Source organism: Rhinopithecus roxellana, chromosome 8 (genome assembly GCF_007565055.1).
Source record: "Rhinopithecus roxellana isolate Shanxi Qingling chromosome 8, ASM756505v1, whole genome shotgun sequence".
Lineage (NCBI taxonomy): Eukaryota > Metazoa > Chordata > Mammalia > Primates > Cercopithecidae > Rhinopithecus > Rhinopithecus roxellana.
In genome coordinates, this window is record NC_044556.1 from 133,961,503 (window position 1) to 133,976,508 (window position 15,006).

General features: G+C 41.0%; 1 protein-coding gene across 2 annotated transcripts in view; it reads left to right on the plus strand.

The window, feature by feature from the left end:
• The window catches only part of RGL1 (ral guanine nucleotide dissociation stimulator like 1), a 126,340-nt gene that overhangs the window by 98,967 nt on the left and 12,367 nt on the right, over window positions 1-15,006 (plus strand). For both annotated transcript variants that reach the window (XM_010368949.2, XM_030935218.1), the window contains 4 exons: window positions 395-427; window positions 2,702-2,823; window positions 4,875-4,964; window positions 10,747-10,933. In XM_010368949.2, coding sequence (XP_010367251.1) covers window positions 395-427; window positions 2,702-2,823; window positions 4,875-4,964; window positions 10,747-10,933 — 432 coding nt within the window. The remainder of the gene's footprint in view (window positions 1-394; window positions 428-2,701; window positions 2,824-4,874; window positions 4,965-10,746; window positions 10,934-15,006) is intronic.

The window sequence follows — 15,006 nt, forward strand, 5'->3', positions numbered from 1 at the left end:
ACTTCCCTTTTGATAAACCATATGAGTCAATGACCATCTGTTTTAGTTGCTTTTGGTAAGGGAAAAAAGTGTAATGGAATATTTACTCTAGCTTTTATCTTTACTGCCTCTGCAAGTGTCTTTGGATCCTGATTTGTAATTATTTATCATTACTATTTTAGTTGGTTTCAGACATTTCAAGAGAAGACTTTCTGCCTATCCTGCCTTTTAATAATAAATTAAATTTTTTAAAGCAAAACAGGACTCTCTTCTTCCACAGTAGCCATAATTATAGGATCATTGATAACTGTGACTTTATCACCCCTTTGATCTATTTTAATGTGACCTACAGCAACATAAGGCTGTGTTTTAAAGGAGCTTGGTTGGTCACTCTTTTTATTAAAATTTCTTTCAGGGTGGACTGATAAACTTTGAGAAAAGGAGAAGGGTAAGTAGAGTTGATTGGCTGTGGTTTTCTGTTTTCCTTTGTCTGACCATGAAAAAAATGAAATAAATGGGGACTTAAGTTTCTTTGTAGAGGCAGAAAAAAATGAGTTAGCACCTATTGAACGTTTATCTTTGACCATTTTGCTTGGCATGCTCCTCCTATACGTTATCCCCCACTAGCCTTATGAGGTGGGGTTTATCATCCTCAATTCAAAGGTGAGGAAGCTAGGACTCAAGAGATTTAATTACTGGACCAGAATCTCTTGGTGGCAAAGCCAGGGTTCTCATCCTGTCCTGATGCACCAAAGCCCACACTTCTTCCCTGCCCACTCCTTAGCTCCTTTACAATTAGTTCCAGCAATAGCAGGCTCACCCCTATAATTAATAACAGTGTATTTTATACTTGAAGATTACTAAGAGAGTAGACTTTAAGTATTCTCCCCACAAATAAATATGTGAAGTAATGCGTATGTTAGCTTGATTTAGCCATTCCACGGTATATACATGTTTCAGAACATCATGTTGCACATCATGTTGCACACCATAAATACAAACAATTTTTTAATTTGCCAATTAAAATAAAAACCAGGTTTACCCTATTAAGGATAAGGGGTTTCCGATGAGTAAATGACATAGAAGAGTTAATAAAGATGGTAAACTCTTGTGGGTCTACTCCAGAGAGGAAAGGAAATAGTCTTCGTCTTAGGTGTAGGTAGTTATGCTTTTCCTTTCCTGTCAGCACAGGAAGGGGTGCTCAACATCAGTTTCAGTCTTTCTGTGGACAGCACAGTTCTGAACTGTGCTCTTCAAGATAAAACATTCTTGAAATTTTTCTGTGATTTTTATATTCAAATGGTATATTTAAATAGATATTTAAAAGACTCAAAGGAAAATGAGTGAGCAAAATAATAACTTCACCCTGTAGTATTCTCATTATTCTTTAGTACTTTCACATTCCACAAATATTGACTGTCTACTTTATGTAGGGGGTTTGGGAATTACAGCAGAGAAAGACCAGAGCTCCCTGTCCTCATAAAGTTCACAATCCAGGAGAGAGGTAGACAAATAAATAGGCAGTTGTAATACAACCTGACAAGGGTTTGTGAGCAGAAGTCGTGGGTATTAGAGAAGTATATAGTTGGGGTATCTATCTCCAACTTGTAGGGCCAGAGAAACTTCCAGGAGAAAATGACATTGAAGTTAAAACCAAAAAGGCATAGAGGAGCTAAACCAAGCTGGGCTCATCAGTAACAGATACTAACCTGGACAAATGTAAATTTTCTGTCCCTTATAGATGATCCTTTTTTCTTTAGTGTGATGGTAGATATTCCTTGAGGATACTGAGACCAAGGGCTGAGGTCATTGGATGGAAAGTTAAGATTTGGAGAATCTGCCAGTTCTTGAGTTACTTCTGTCATGTCCTGTAATGATAATAAATTCAGTTATTGCCCCCTCAGTTCCCCTCTCTGTCATTTAACTTCAGAATAACCCTGGTTGGTAATCTCTTTCCTTTTTAGACTAGGATATTAAACTTTAGAAAAGTTTGACTGTAAAACCTAAACCTAAAGCTTATATCCATTGCTGACTTAAATTTTTTTATTGAAACATCCAAAGAAGTATAAATAATTTTCAACATAATTATGTACTTGCCTCTCTGTGAGTTTTAAAAGACTTAGTTAAATGATTTAGTGGTGTAGTAAAAACCCAAGGATTCAGGAAATCTAAACATTCAATTTTATGGGACCTAGGACTGTTTAGATACTCAGCCCTACCAAAACTTACTTATTGAGGGATAAAGGTTGAAGAAGATGGGGATGGGGAACTTGGGAGCTCCCTGATTAAAGTATTCGTTTTCTTTCTTTTTTTTTTTAAGAAATATGAATAGAAATTTTTCATATATTTATGAAGTACTTATAACCTTACAAATCATTTCTCTATTCCAAGGATGAAAGTGAAAAAGAGAAAAAGGAAGCCACTGGGACTTTACATAGTGGCCAGTTTGGGTTGCTTTGGTAGCTTGTTTGATTCCTATAAATTGCTTTTTCAAGGAGAAAAGAGGATTAAAAATTAAAGCATACAAGGACTTTGGAGAGTTTGAGTTAGCTCCTTTATTTTTAAGGAAGCCGTATTTCAGAATCCTCCTAGATGGTTTTCTTCATCTTTTATCCTAGTGTGGTATATTTTCATGTTGAAAAGATCTATATTTGGTTGGCCTTATTATTCAGTCTTTTTTTTTTTTTTTTTTTTTTAATTTTTGGTATCCTGTCTGCTTTAGGAATTTGAAGTGATCGCCCAGATAAAGCTCTTACAGTCTGCCTGCAACAGCTACTGCATGACCCCAGACCCAAAGTTCATCCAGTGGTTCCAGAGGCAGCAGCTCCTGACAGAGGAGGAGAGGTGGGCTCACCTGTCATTCATCAGGGGAGAACTGAAGCATTGGCAAGAAAAATGGTGCATTTAATACCTTGCCAGGTCATTTATTCAACAACTATTTAGTGAGCAGCTGCTAGGTTCCAGGTCCTTGGTTTTCAAAGGCGCATGGTGTGGCAGGAAAAGCTGAGGTGATAGCATCAAGATGTACTTTCAGACTCTTGCTTGGCCACTGATTTACCTTTGTAACCTTGAACAAGTCATTTGTTCCTCCCTATCTTCAGGATGCTCATCTGTAGAGTGTTTGTTTGTGAGGCGTAACTAAGATCTTCTGTGGGATTGCTTTGTTAGAACGCGTGTCCTTAGCGTTATCACCACCACCATTGTCACCGTGTTTGTCATTCCTGTTCATTGATGGTACCTTTCCAGGGAGCTCTCAACCTAGAGGGGGTGAGAGACTCATGAGACATTGAAATATGATGGGTAACTACATTGCTACAGAACCTATGGGAAGAATTGGGGAAAATAAGGAAAATATAAAGGCATTAATATTTAGGCTGGGCTGTAAAAGAGAAACAAGATTTTGCCATAATAACAAAGAAGAACTGGAAAATAATATTCCAGACCAAGACAGAACACAAGCAAAAGCTTGGTGGCCTGACATGCTTGGCATTTGGAGGAACAGTGATAACTCAGGTGTGGCAGGGACACAAGGAACAGTTTCACAATAGTAGGATGGGCCTAGAAAGGCACGTTCACTTGAGTGCCCTGCCCGCTGGCCCAGCTCGTCCCTGTCCTGTAGCCTGCTGGTTGGCAGATTGATCTGCAGGCCATGTGTGGCCCACTGCCTGTTTTTACATTTTTAAATGATTGGGGCGAAAAAAACAAAAAAAGAATATTTTGTGACATGAAACAGTGATTTGAAATTCAAATTTCAGTATCTACATAAAGAAGGTTTTATTGAAACACAGCCCATTCATTTACATCTCATCTGTGGTTGCTTTCATGCCTTAAAGACAGAGTTGAGTATTTTCAACAGAGACCATATGGCCCACAAAGCCTAAAATACTATGTGGTCCTTTACAGAAGAAGTTGGCCCATCCCTACCCTAGCCCAGGGAATTTCTTTGGAAGTTTATCATAAGGGAGAGTGAAATTGACAGCAAAATAAGTATTGACAAAAAAAAAAATGATGTTTAGAGAAGTATTAGAATGAATTAATGACAGCATTTGGATTCAAACTCAGGTCTGCCTGACTCTACAGCCTAAGTAAGCTCTGAAGATGGCTGTATAATGTCAGGCACCCTTCCCCACCCACCCAGTAACGAAATACATCTACTGTCTAGAGCTACAAGCTTTCGTAAAAGACACTTGGAATCACATATAAATTCCTCTTGTGCTTGTGTTCGTTATATCTGCCTGGCAGATAGAGGTCTGAACCTGGAGCATTTTAAATTGAGGATGTTTTGGCAATTAAAAGATTAAAAAAATATATTTGTAGGCCACCCTGGCCAATGTGGTGAAACCCCATCTCTACTAAAATAAATAAATAAATAAATATATCTTTATCAGTAATGTAATTGCCTATGTCTATTCATTGAAGAGCAGATAGATTACAAAAGTCTTTTCATTTTCTTTAAATAAAACTAAGTCGTATGGGCATGTGCACAAACACACACATACAGAATAGTAGGAAGTAGATAGTAGAGAAGAAATAGGAGGGGAAGGTAGTAGAGGAAGGAAGATTATTCCCCTGGCCTAGCAGTGGGATGAGAATGATCAGAATGGAGTTAGTTTTTGATGCTGCCAAAGTGCATATATCCTTGTATTTGAAACACGCAGAATTAAATAGCCTCAATCCATATGCCGGTGGAGGTGAGGGAGGAAGCACGTAAGATAAATGTGTCAAATCGGGCCATTAAGTCAGTACCCCCTGACGTTTATGATAGAACAAGGTTTGTATATATCTTTACTTTGAACAAAGAGCCTTCTCTAAAACAAAACCAGCACATCGTGTGAATTTAAATGTTTTTCAATTCTCTAACTTTGACCTCATGGAGCCCCCCTTCTCTTTCTCAGCTATGCCCTGTCATGTGAGATTGAAGCAGCTGCCGACGCCAGCACCACCTCGCCCAAGCCTCGGAAGAGCATGGTGAAGAGACTCAGCCTGTGAGTGTCCCCCAGGGGTTCTGGGGCTCCAAGAGGGTCCCATCAGAGTCGTGAGTGGAGATGTCTTCAACAGGATGACCTTGAGCCAGGGTGAAAGTGAAGAGCACTCCGCTCATTTGTTAAGCTGTTTATCCTTCTGTCATGAACTCAGAGCGTTTGCTAAGTTCATTCTCCCCTGCCTTCTCTGTTGTGAATCACCATCTTCTCCTTCCTGGATCACTCCAATAACATCTTCACTGTCTTCTGGCTGCCCCTTACCCAACCATTCATTCTCTGCTAAATAGCTAGGTTGTCTTTTAACATGTACACCAGATTATGTTGCTTCCTGTATAAAAACCCCTATAGCTTTTATTTTAAAATAAAACCCAAACTCTGTATCCTGGTTTACTAGGCCTTACGTGATTTAACCTGCAGCCTTCTCTCTCTCACAGCATTGCCCTCTGTTCACCAGTGTCGAGGACGTTTGCACTGGCTGTGTCTGGCCTGAAATGCTCTTTCTTCATGGCTAGCTCCTTCAAATATTAGCAAAAATGTTATGTGCCAAGAGAGAACCCTTTCTAATGTTGCTGTCCACCCCTCATTCTCATTCATGTTAGCTGCTTCCTCCAGTGGAACGTAAGCAACCTGAGAACAGGAACCTTGTCTGTCATGCTTGCAGTTGTATTGCCTGAGGCCAGCAGTTTGAGACTAGCCTGGACAATGTAGTGGGATCCTGTCTCTACAAAAAAATCACTTCAAGTATTAACTAGGCATTGTGGTCCATGCATGCATTCCCAGCTACTCGGGAGGCTGAGGTGGGAGGGTTGCCTGAGCCCAGGAGTTTGATGTTACAGTGAGCTATGATTGTGCCGCTGCACTCCAGCCTGGATGACAGGGTGAGACCCTGTCTCTAAGAACAAAACAAAACAAAACAAAACAACAACTATATATATATGTGTATATATGTATACATGCATACTATATGTGTATATATGTATACATGCATACTATATGTGTGTATATGTGTGTGTGTGTGTATATATGCAGTGTCTAGCTTTCAGTATGTGCCTGAAAAGCCACCATTATTTTTAATGAAATTAATTAGTTAATATCTTTTTGAGGATTTGAGGGGGATCAGGATTCCGACTGTCTTTATGGGCATTTGATAGTTTCCAGCACTGTCTCTCCACCTACCTCAGTGAGTCACATTGAGACACAGAGGCAGGGATGGTACATGACCTCGAGTGTTACCATGTCCCCGGTGTAACATAAAGACCTCTGTTGGACATGGATAGCAAGGTCTCCCACCATCAGCGGCCATGCAGGCTGCTACCTGCCATCAGGTGATATGAGGCATTGTGGATGGGTTGGAACATGCGCTTTAGTAGAAAGCAACTGGAAGATAATCCTATGTTTTGCTCACCCTCTCTTTGTTCAGATGACTATTCTGGCCTTGCTGAACTCTAAATTTATGAGCTTTTGGAGTCAGCTCTTGAGGACATTTTTCATAGTATCTTGCTGTCTTTTCATCTTTATAGATATGGGGGAATGAACTACTGAGATAATCTGAGGGGACTGACCATGCCTTGTCAGCTGGTGAGACTGGCATGTGCACAGGGAATCAGCTCCCTGATAGAGGAGTCCAGATATGCAGGGGATCCTGGGTGTCCACTCTGCTAACTGAGGCAGCAGAAGGAATTGGGAGCTTCTGGACTCACTATGGCGGTCAGAGGTTCTTAAGGAAAAAAACAAAAATGCTCAATGCAGGCAGGCCTAATCCTGAGTGCCGCTACCTCTGTCCTCCTGCCTTCTCCCCATCCTCATTTCTATGCTACTGCTTCTCTGTACTCCTCTCCAAGCCCGGGATCTATATGTTTTGTGGTGGGTGTTGTAATACCTCTGGATCCTCTCTCTTCACTGACACAGACAAGTGTTCAGTCCTATGAAAACATTTACTGTGAAATCCAGAGAGGGCAGGATTGTGAGGGTGCTATGTCCTTCACAAAATGTGGTAGGCACTCAGTACATCTCTTACTAGTAAAATCTAGCTGGGATAACCCTTGGTATCTGCAGTTGAGTTTGGGCATCTGTTATGAAAGGAGGTCATATGACCCCATCTTATTTCTTGTACATACAAGGGTGTTTGCATACCATTATTTTCAAAAGGTTTCATGATCTTCTTAGCATGTTTACAAATCTGGGAAATGTATTTTTGCTATTCCCACATTTAATGGCTCATCATCCAAAGAGGTTGGGGAAAACTTTGGGTGCTTAGGCCTTGAAAGTCAGAGATGCCTGCTACTGAGTCAGAATGACCCTTCACAAAGCAGGACAAAGCAGGACCTTATTGAATTGTAGAAATGGAAGAACGCTAGAGACTCTGATGAGATAATGGATGGAGGACCGCTAGTTGACATCCTTCAAAGATCTACCTTGTAATTTATGGAGCGGTAAGACAAGGGCATTATTTTTGCTTCTGTGGTCAGAGTTTAGCTCATACCCCTATAGTCCCTGTGATGCTTGGAGGGTTATAAAAGGAAGACATGGAAAATGGGGCTGAAGATAGCAGGGTAGAGATGAAGCAGAGCGAAAATATGCTTGAACTCTTGGAATTCAAGCATATAATTCTGAAAATATTTAATAAAAAATCAAGTTCATCTTCAATGTTTCTATTATTATTTTATAGTCAGTACTTGTTTAGGTTCAGCCCACTTGCTAGTTGTCTTGTATGCTGTTCCTTCTTACATCTGACTCCTGCCCTCCTTTTACCACTACTTGCGGTATCATCAGTTAATGGTAAACCCTCTCAGTAGTAGTCTGAGAAAGTCTTTATTTTGCTGTCCTTCTTGGAATTATATTAGATGGGTATAGGATTCAAAACTGACTATTACTTTCACTCAGCACTTTGATGATGATATTCAGTGTCTTTTGACTTCCGTGGTTGCTTTTGAGATGTCTGATATCTGCTTAATTACTATTCCTCTGTCTTATGTTCCCATCCCTGTTGCCTTCTTTCTTTCTTTCTCTTTCTTTCTTTCTTAGTTTCTTTCTTTCTGTCTCCCTCCCTCCCTCCCCCTCCCTTCCTTCCTTCCTTTTTTTTTTTTTTTTTTTTTTTTTTTTGAGACGGAGTCTCGCTGTGTCACCCAGTCTGGAGTGCAGTGGCTGGATCTCAGCTCACTGCAAGCTCCACCTCCCAGGTTTATGCCATTCTCCTGCCTTAGCCTCCCGAGTAGCTGGGACTACAGGCACCCGCCACCTCGCCCGGGTAGTTTTTTGTATTTTTTAGTAGAGACAGGGCTTCACCGTGTTAGCCAGGATGGTCTCGATCTCCTGACCTCGTGATCCGCCCGTCTCGGCCTCCCAAAGTGCTGGGATTACAGGCTTGAGCCACCACGCCTTCTCTCTTTCTCTCTCTCTTTCTTTCTTTCTTTCTTGTCTTCTTCTTTCTTTCTTTCTTTCTTTCTTTCTTTCTTTCTGGGGGTCTCTCTCTAGCTCTTAGGGATTTTTAGGGAGGTCTTTTTCTTTCTTTAGCTTGTTCTGCCTTCTATTTATACATATACTTTCTTGCTCGACTCTCTCTCATACCTCACTTCCATTTCTTCCTCCATCCCTCCCTCCCTTCCTCCCCTCCCCTCTTTCCGTCCTTCCTTCCTTCCCTTTCCTTTCCTTACCTTCCTTCCTTCCTTCCTTCAGTCCTTCCTTCCTTCCTTCCTTCCTTCCTTCTTTCTTTCTTTCTTTCTTCTTCTTTCTTCTATTTCTTTCTTTCGTTCTCTTTCTTCTTTCTTTCTTCCTCTCTTTCTTTCTTTCCTCTCTTTCTCTTTCTCCCTCTCTTTCTTTCTTTCTTTCTTTTTTGAGAAAGAGTTTTGCTCTGTCGCTTAGGCTGGAGTGCAGTGGCACGATCTCAGCTCACTGCAACCTCTGCCTCCTGGATTCAAGCAATTCTCGTGCCTCAGCCTCCCGAGTAGCTGGGATTACAGGCACATACCACCACACCCAGCTAATTTTTTTTGTATTTTAGTAGAGATGGGATTTCACCATATTGCCTGGAGTGGTCTTGAACTCCTGAGCTCAGCCTGCCTCGGCCTCCCAAAGTGCTGGGAGCACTTTGAGAGCCACTGTGCCTGGCCCCCTGTTGATGTTAAGAATTCCTTTTGTCTTTGATATACCAGTTTAAGTGAGAGTGTAGTCTTACCCTATTCAGGATGTGGCTCTTGGATGGGAGGATTCCTATGGTTCACCAAGTCTGGAATCGTCTCAGCCACCATCTCTTCTGATATGGGCCTTCTTCCATCGTCTCCATGTCTTCTGGAACTCCTCTTACACATATGTGGGGCTTTCTTATTGCTTTCTCAATGTCTTTTCACTGTTCTTTCTATGTTTTTATCTTTTGATGATGATTTTTGAGGATATTCTTCAGATCTGTCATCTAGTTCATCATTTTTTTCTTCAAGTTATTTAATCCTTCCACTGAGTTTTAAATTTAAGTCACTACCTTTTTCACTTAGAGGTGAAATATTTTTCAAATTATTTTCTTCCTTTATTAGAATCTCTTGCTCTGAGCTCCAGTTTTCAATTTCTTCTTCTATGTCTTTAATATTTTCTAACATACTTATTTTGTAACTTGGCTTATGAGACATGCAGATATTTGTTGGATGAATAAGCACATTATTAGTTTTGTTCTGACAGTTCTCAAATTTGAAGTTCTCAGGAAAGCCTGCTTTTTGTTATGCCTGTTGGCTCTTTCAGTGGAATATTTCCTTGTATTTTGTAATTTTGTACCACGAGTTTATCTTTATCAGGGAATTCTCTGAAGCCTGGGCTGAAGGTATATCCCTCTAGCAAGATTTTCCTTTTTTTTTTTTTTTAAAGAAAAAGTCTAGTTTACCAGCAGTGTCACTGGTTGAGAGTTTCTAACCCCTAGACCACATAAATAGCAAATTGGAATGAGGCACAGACCCAGCTCACACATGACTTCATAGGAGACATTTTTCTTCTTTCCATGCTCAGGCAAAAACAGGCTCCCTGTTGTCTTCCTATGCTAGTAGAAAGATACTTTTCTGGCCTGTCTTTTTACTAAGGGTACAGCCCTTTGTGGGTCCTGGCTGTATATAGTTTTGGTTCGAACTCCTCACCTTTCATAAACAGAAACCCTCATCTTTGGGCCCTGTGTGTGCATTAAAACCCACATCACTATTTTGCCAAGATTGGCACCTCCCACTCCCCCACCAGAGCAGCTGCAGAACTAGTTCGCATGCTTCTGGTTTTCAGTTCCTTTTTCACTTAAGGCCTGTAGGGATTTCCCTTCCTATCTTGCAAGCTCAACTAAAAAGAGTTTTTAATATTCCTTATCTAGCTGTTTTATAGAGGAAGGGTTTAGGATATTGTAGTTCACAGATTGTTGGAAATAGAAGTCTTCCTCCTTGGTTTCTTACTCAAAGCAGTGCCATCCTTTCTTAGCCTGTGATGATCATTTTATGGTAGGAAGTGATGGGGGTATGGTGATGGTGTCTTGATCCTGCCAAGGTGGTCCATAGCCTGTTAAAATGTAGAGGACCATCGACCTAGAAAGACTTCAGATTACTACCGAATAATCTATGTGTTCTTTGAAGTTGGAAATACTCTTTTGGGACAAGATGTTTACTGCTATTTGTTAGAAACTTTATAGCGAATGTCCTCCTAAAATAATAATGACAGAACACACAAGACTGAAAAACATCAAGGGCTTAATCAATACAAAATATTTGCTTAATCATGGATTCCAGATTTGTGACAGCTCAAATGCTTGGCATTCTGTTTTCTCCAGACTGTTTCTAGGGTCTGACATGATCACCAGTCCCACTCCCACCAAAGAGCAGCCCAAGTCCACCGCCAGCGGGAGCTCTGGTGAGAGCATGGACTCTGTCAGCGTGTCATCCTGCGAGTCAAACCACTCAGAGGCTGAGGAGGGCTCCATTACTCCCATGGACACCCCCGATGAACCTCAAAAAAAGGTATATACTCAACCTTTCTCATAATTCCTCATACAGGCACCTACATGCTATTTGCCGCACCACAGCAAGGAATGTCTGTTTTTAAGTGGATCACTCTATAGTATTTTGAAAGTCATGTTTTGAACAGGCATCAAAAGAAGAGTTCAGTTTGGGGACATACTCCTAATAGAAACAGGTGTAAAAGCACTAAGCAGTTTGGTTTATTCATTCGGCCTTTGAAATATTGTTCTATACCCACAGCTTAAGGCACTGGAGTTATTTAGGGGAAGTAGGACTGCTTAGAAAGATCAAAAAGTCAGAGATGGAGACGTGTCAGCTTCTTGGTGCCATATTTTGTCTTAGCTAAGCATTTATCACAATGATGTTGTACAGCATGCCACTCCAAAACTCAGTGACTTAAAACAACCACCATTTATTTCTCTTACGCATCTGCTGGTGGCTGATCTGGGTTGGGCTTGACACTAGGCCACAGATTTGGTCCAGGTCTGCTCCACTTGCCTCTCATTATTTTTGGTGTAACGGGCTACCCAGGGCATGCCCCTAGCATGCTAAGACGGACAAGCAAGAGGGCAAGCCCAACTCGCAAGCACATACCAAGCCTTTACTTGAGTCATATCAACCAACATTCTATTGGCTAAAGCGATCATGTGGCCACATTCCACATAGGTAAATGAAGCGAGAAATAGGCTCCAGTTTTAGTGGGAGGAACTCTGAAATCACAGTGCAAAGAACACAGATGCAGGGGAAGATGAGGGATTGGTAACAAGGATACATTCTCCCATGCTGGAAAAAAGGAAACTGATGAGAGGTGATAAAAGAGTTTCCTTCAAGTTTCTATTTTCCATGACTGCATAAATAAAAATTTAAAAACCAAAATATCTTAATCTTAAAATCTTAAGACCAGTCTTTTTCCTTTTTTTTTTTTTTTTTTTTTTGAGATGAAGCCTCACTCATTCTGTTACCCAGGCTGGAATGCAGTGGTGTGATCTTGGCTCACTGCAACCTCTGTCTCCTGGGTTCAGGGGATTCTCCTGCCTCAGCCTCCCTAGTAGCTGGGATTACAGGCGTGTGCCACCATGCCTGCATAATTTTTGTATTTTTAGTAGAGACGGGGTTTCACCACGTTGGCCAGGCTGGTCTCAGACCCCTGACCTCAGGTGATCCACCCACTTTGGCCTCCCAAATTGCTGGGATTACAGGCATGAACCACTGCACCCCACCAATATCAACGTTAATCTTCTGTACACATCTGCTTCAATCTGTTGGTTGAAGGGTTTGGATCAGAGAGTCAACTATGACATAACTAGAATTTGCACCATTTGGGGAAGGGTTCTGGCTAACCAAGCTTACTCCATAGTGACTTCTGGCTCGTTAGCTTATGGATAGGTCAGTAAGGTAGAATGTTGGCAATGGTTTCATCCTTTGGTTTATATCTGCTGCTCTTCAAGGGGACATGTGTGTTGCTTCACATGGAGTTAAAAGAACAGTGGTAATCAGGGAACCCTCAAGTGACTTTGTCATAATGTGGCCAATCCAGGAAGAGCATCATATTCAGGATTCATCAAACTGAGATGACTAATTTACTGCTCTAGTTGGATTTCTCACCTTTCTGCTTTGAAATCCAGGGATACAATCATTCATGCCCTAAATGTTGAAAGAAAGCTTTTGTGGACACCTACAGACTGACCATGCTCTCAAAAGGCATTTTTCGTCAACCCGGGATGTAGTTATTCTTTGTGTCTTGACATACAAATTGAATCTGTTAAAATCTGGAATGCCATCTCTATCATTCACTTTTTTCACAGCCACGGAGGTTTTGTAGGCTCCATTTCTGATGGTAGACATTGTAGGAAAGTAACAACTGAGGTATTGCCCACATTTTTGTGGGATTTCTCCCTGTCTCTCCAGGAAGGAGATGGAATCACAGTCACATCTTGTGGCACAGTGGAAATGTACATTGGTCCAGATGGTACCTTTTGAAACTATGCAGAAGCCCAGTGTGCTGTCTCCTTCACATCCCTTGCTTCATCTTTTCTGTCCCATCCCTTATCAGACTGGCTTTTTAAATTCTTGCAGAAGTCATGACTTTATTCTTTGGATGAACCTTTCTCAGAGTCATACATTTCTGTAGACTTAAACATGAGTGATTCACTTGGATGCAAGTAGTTCCTGGGCTGCACAATCCCTGCATATTAGCTAGAAAGGCTCTTGGTTCTCCTGCTTGGCACATAGCTGGACTGGGCTGACCTCCACACTTCCTTCCTGCTCTGAGAGCCTGTGACAGCCACCTTCTCCAAAAGTCCTCCAGACTGTCATTCTTCCTTTCCCACAGGCTACACTGTGAGGTTGCTCTTAAAGGTGAAGGGTGATTTATTTGCATTCCTTTCTTCATTCCCCTGATCATGATTTCTAAACATTGATTTTTGCACTTGCTCCTCACTTCTTAAATTCTCAATAGGAATTTGGGGGCTCATCAGGCAGTCTGTTTAGAGCTGCTATAACCCAGGCATAATCTAGGCTTTATCTTAACTATAAATGTCACTAGAATCATAGAAAAATCTAACAAAGGAAATAGAGTTTGGATAGAGGAACATGAAAGTGAAAAAATCAAATGATTAATTGGAAAATGCACCCACTTAACTAATATATCTGCAAAGAAACTTATGCTTTTAACTTATCTATCATCAGTCCTCAAATTGAGCCACTAAGTTGATTCACTTGGGAACATAAGGAAGAAAAAAACCCAAAAGCCAAAACAAAAACTAAACCATATTATGATAGAGCCACAATCAGACTCCTACCCATGAGAATTGTCACATCAGCTGGCTGGCTGTAAACTAACCATGCAGTAGAATTGAATGTATAGTTATGCCATAGGAGGAAATCTACAGGAAATAAGATAATAGACTCCATTTTAATCAGAAGCCTGATAACCAGAAAGCTCAACTCCTATACTGTTTCCGTGGAAAGGCAGATAAATATGAAAGAAATAAGTTATTTATTTTATAAATTACTTCCAGAATATTTTATAGGATTAACATGGTATAATTTAGCTTCAGCCATTCCAGGAATTTGTTTATATAATTTTCTACAATAAGAATTGATATTTTAAATGGTTCAATTTAATGATTTTTAAAAGTACCTCTTCCAATAACCTCTTTCTTTGGTTATTGGTATTGCATGGATGAGAAATGTGTAATTAATCAGAAAAGCACATTAACTGTAGCACTCCATTTCTTAATTGTCCTTGATACACATGAAAATGTGTACAGTTGGCTCTACTAGCAAATGTGGAAAGTGGTGAATCTGCTTAAAGGCTGTATTTCCCTTGAGCAAGTCACTTTTATGTTCTCAATCTTATTCTCCTCGTCTTTATAATGCTCTGCATTTTGTTCACAAGACAGTTGTGGAATTAAAATGGGATAAGATATATGAAAGCTCATCATAAGCCCCACAGTGCTAAACATAGCAAGGTAGCGGCATATTATGTTGATTCATCTTATTGTCATCAGCCACAGGCTGAGCCTTGGCCATGTGCTTGCTCTGGGAACTCAGCAGTGGGAATCAGGGAGCTCGGGTGCCTGTTCTAGGGGTGCTGTCAACTAGCTGTGTGGACCTGGAGCCCCCGTTTTCTCCCTGGGTCTCAGGTTCCTCAGCAGAACAGGTATGGGACTAGTTGATGTCCAAGGCCTTTCTAGCACTAATATTCAATGCAGAGCCATATAATCTGGGGTACTTCTCTTAGAAACTTCTAAAAATACAAAACTTTCTCTCCCACTACAAAATCTGACTGCAGTAGGACTGAATCAACTGTTGGTAAGGCTTTCCTCCAGCCCCGTAAGCTTCTGACTTCTTTGGGAACCCATATTGCCTCCAGTTTCTGGTGTCTGCTGCCACCTGCTGGTTAACTTCCATAAGAACAGCTAAAACCTAGGGAAATAACGAGAGCTGCTCTGCCTCACGTGGTTGTAGAGTGATTAGGTCACACTGAGTCACCCATAGGCGTCTACCACTGATAGGGACTTGAGTGCTTACACCAGGGATGAGATACATGTGTGCTGTGGGCTGTTGTG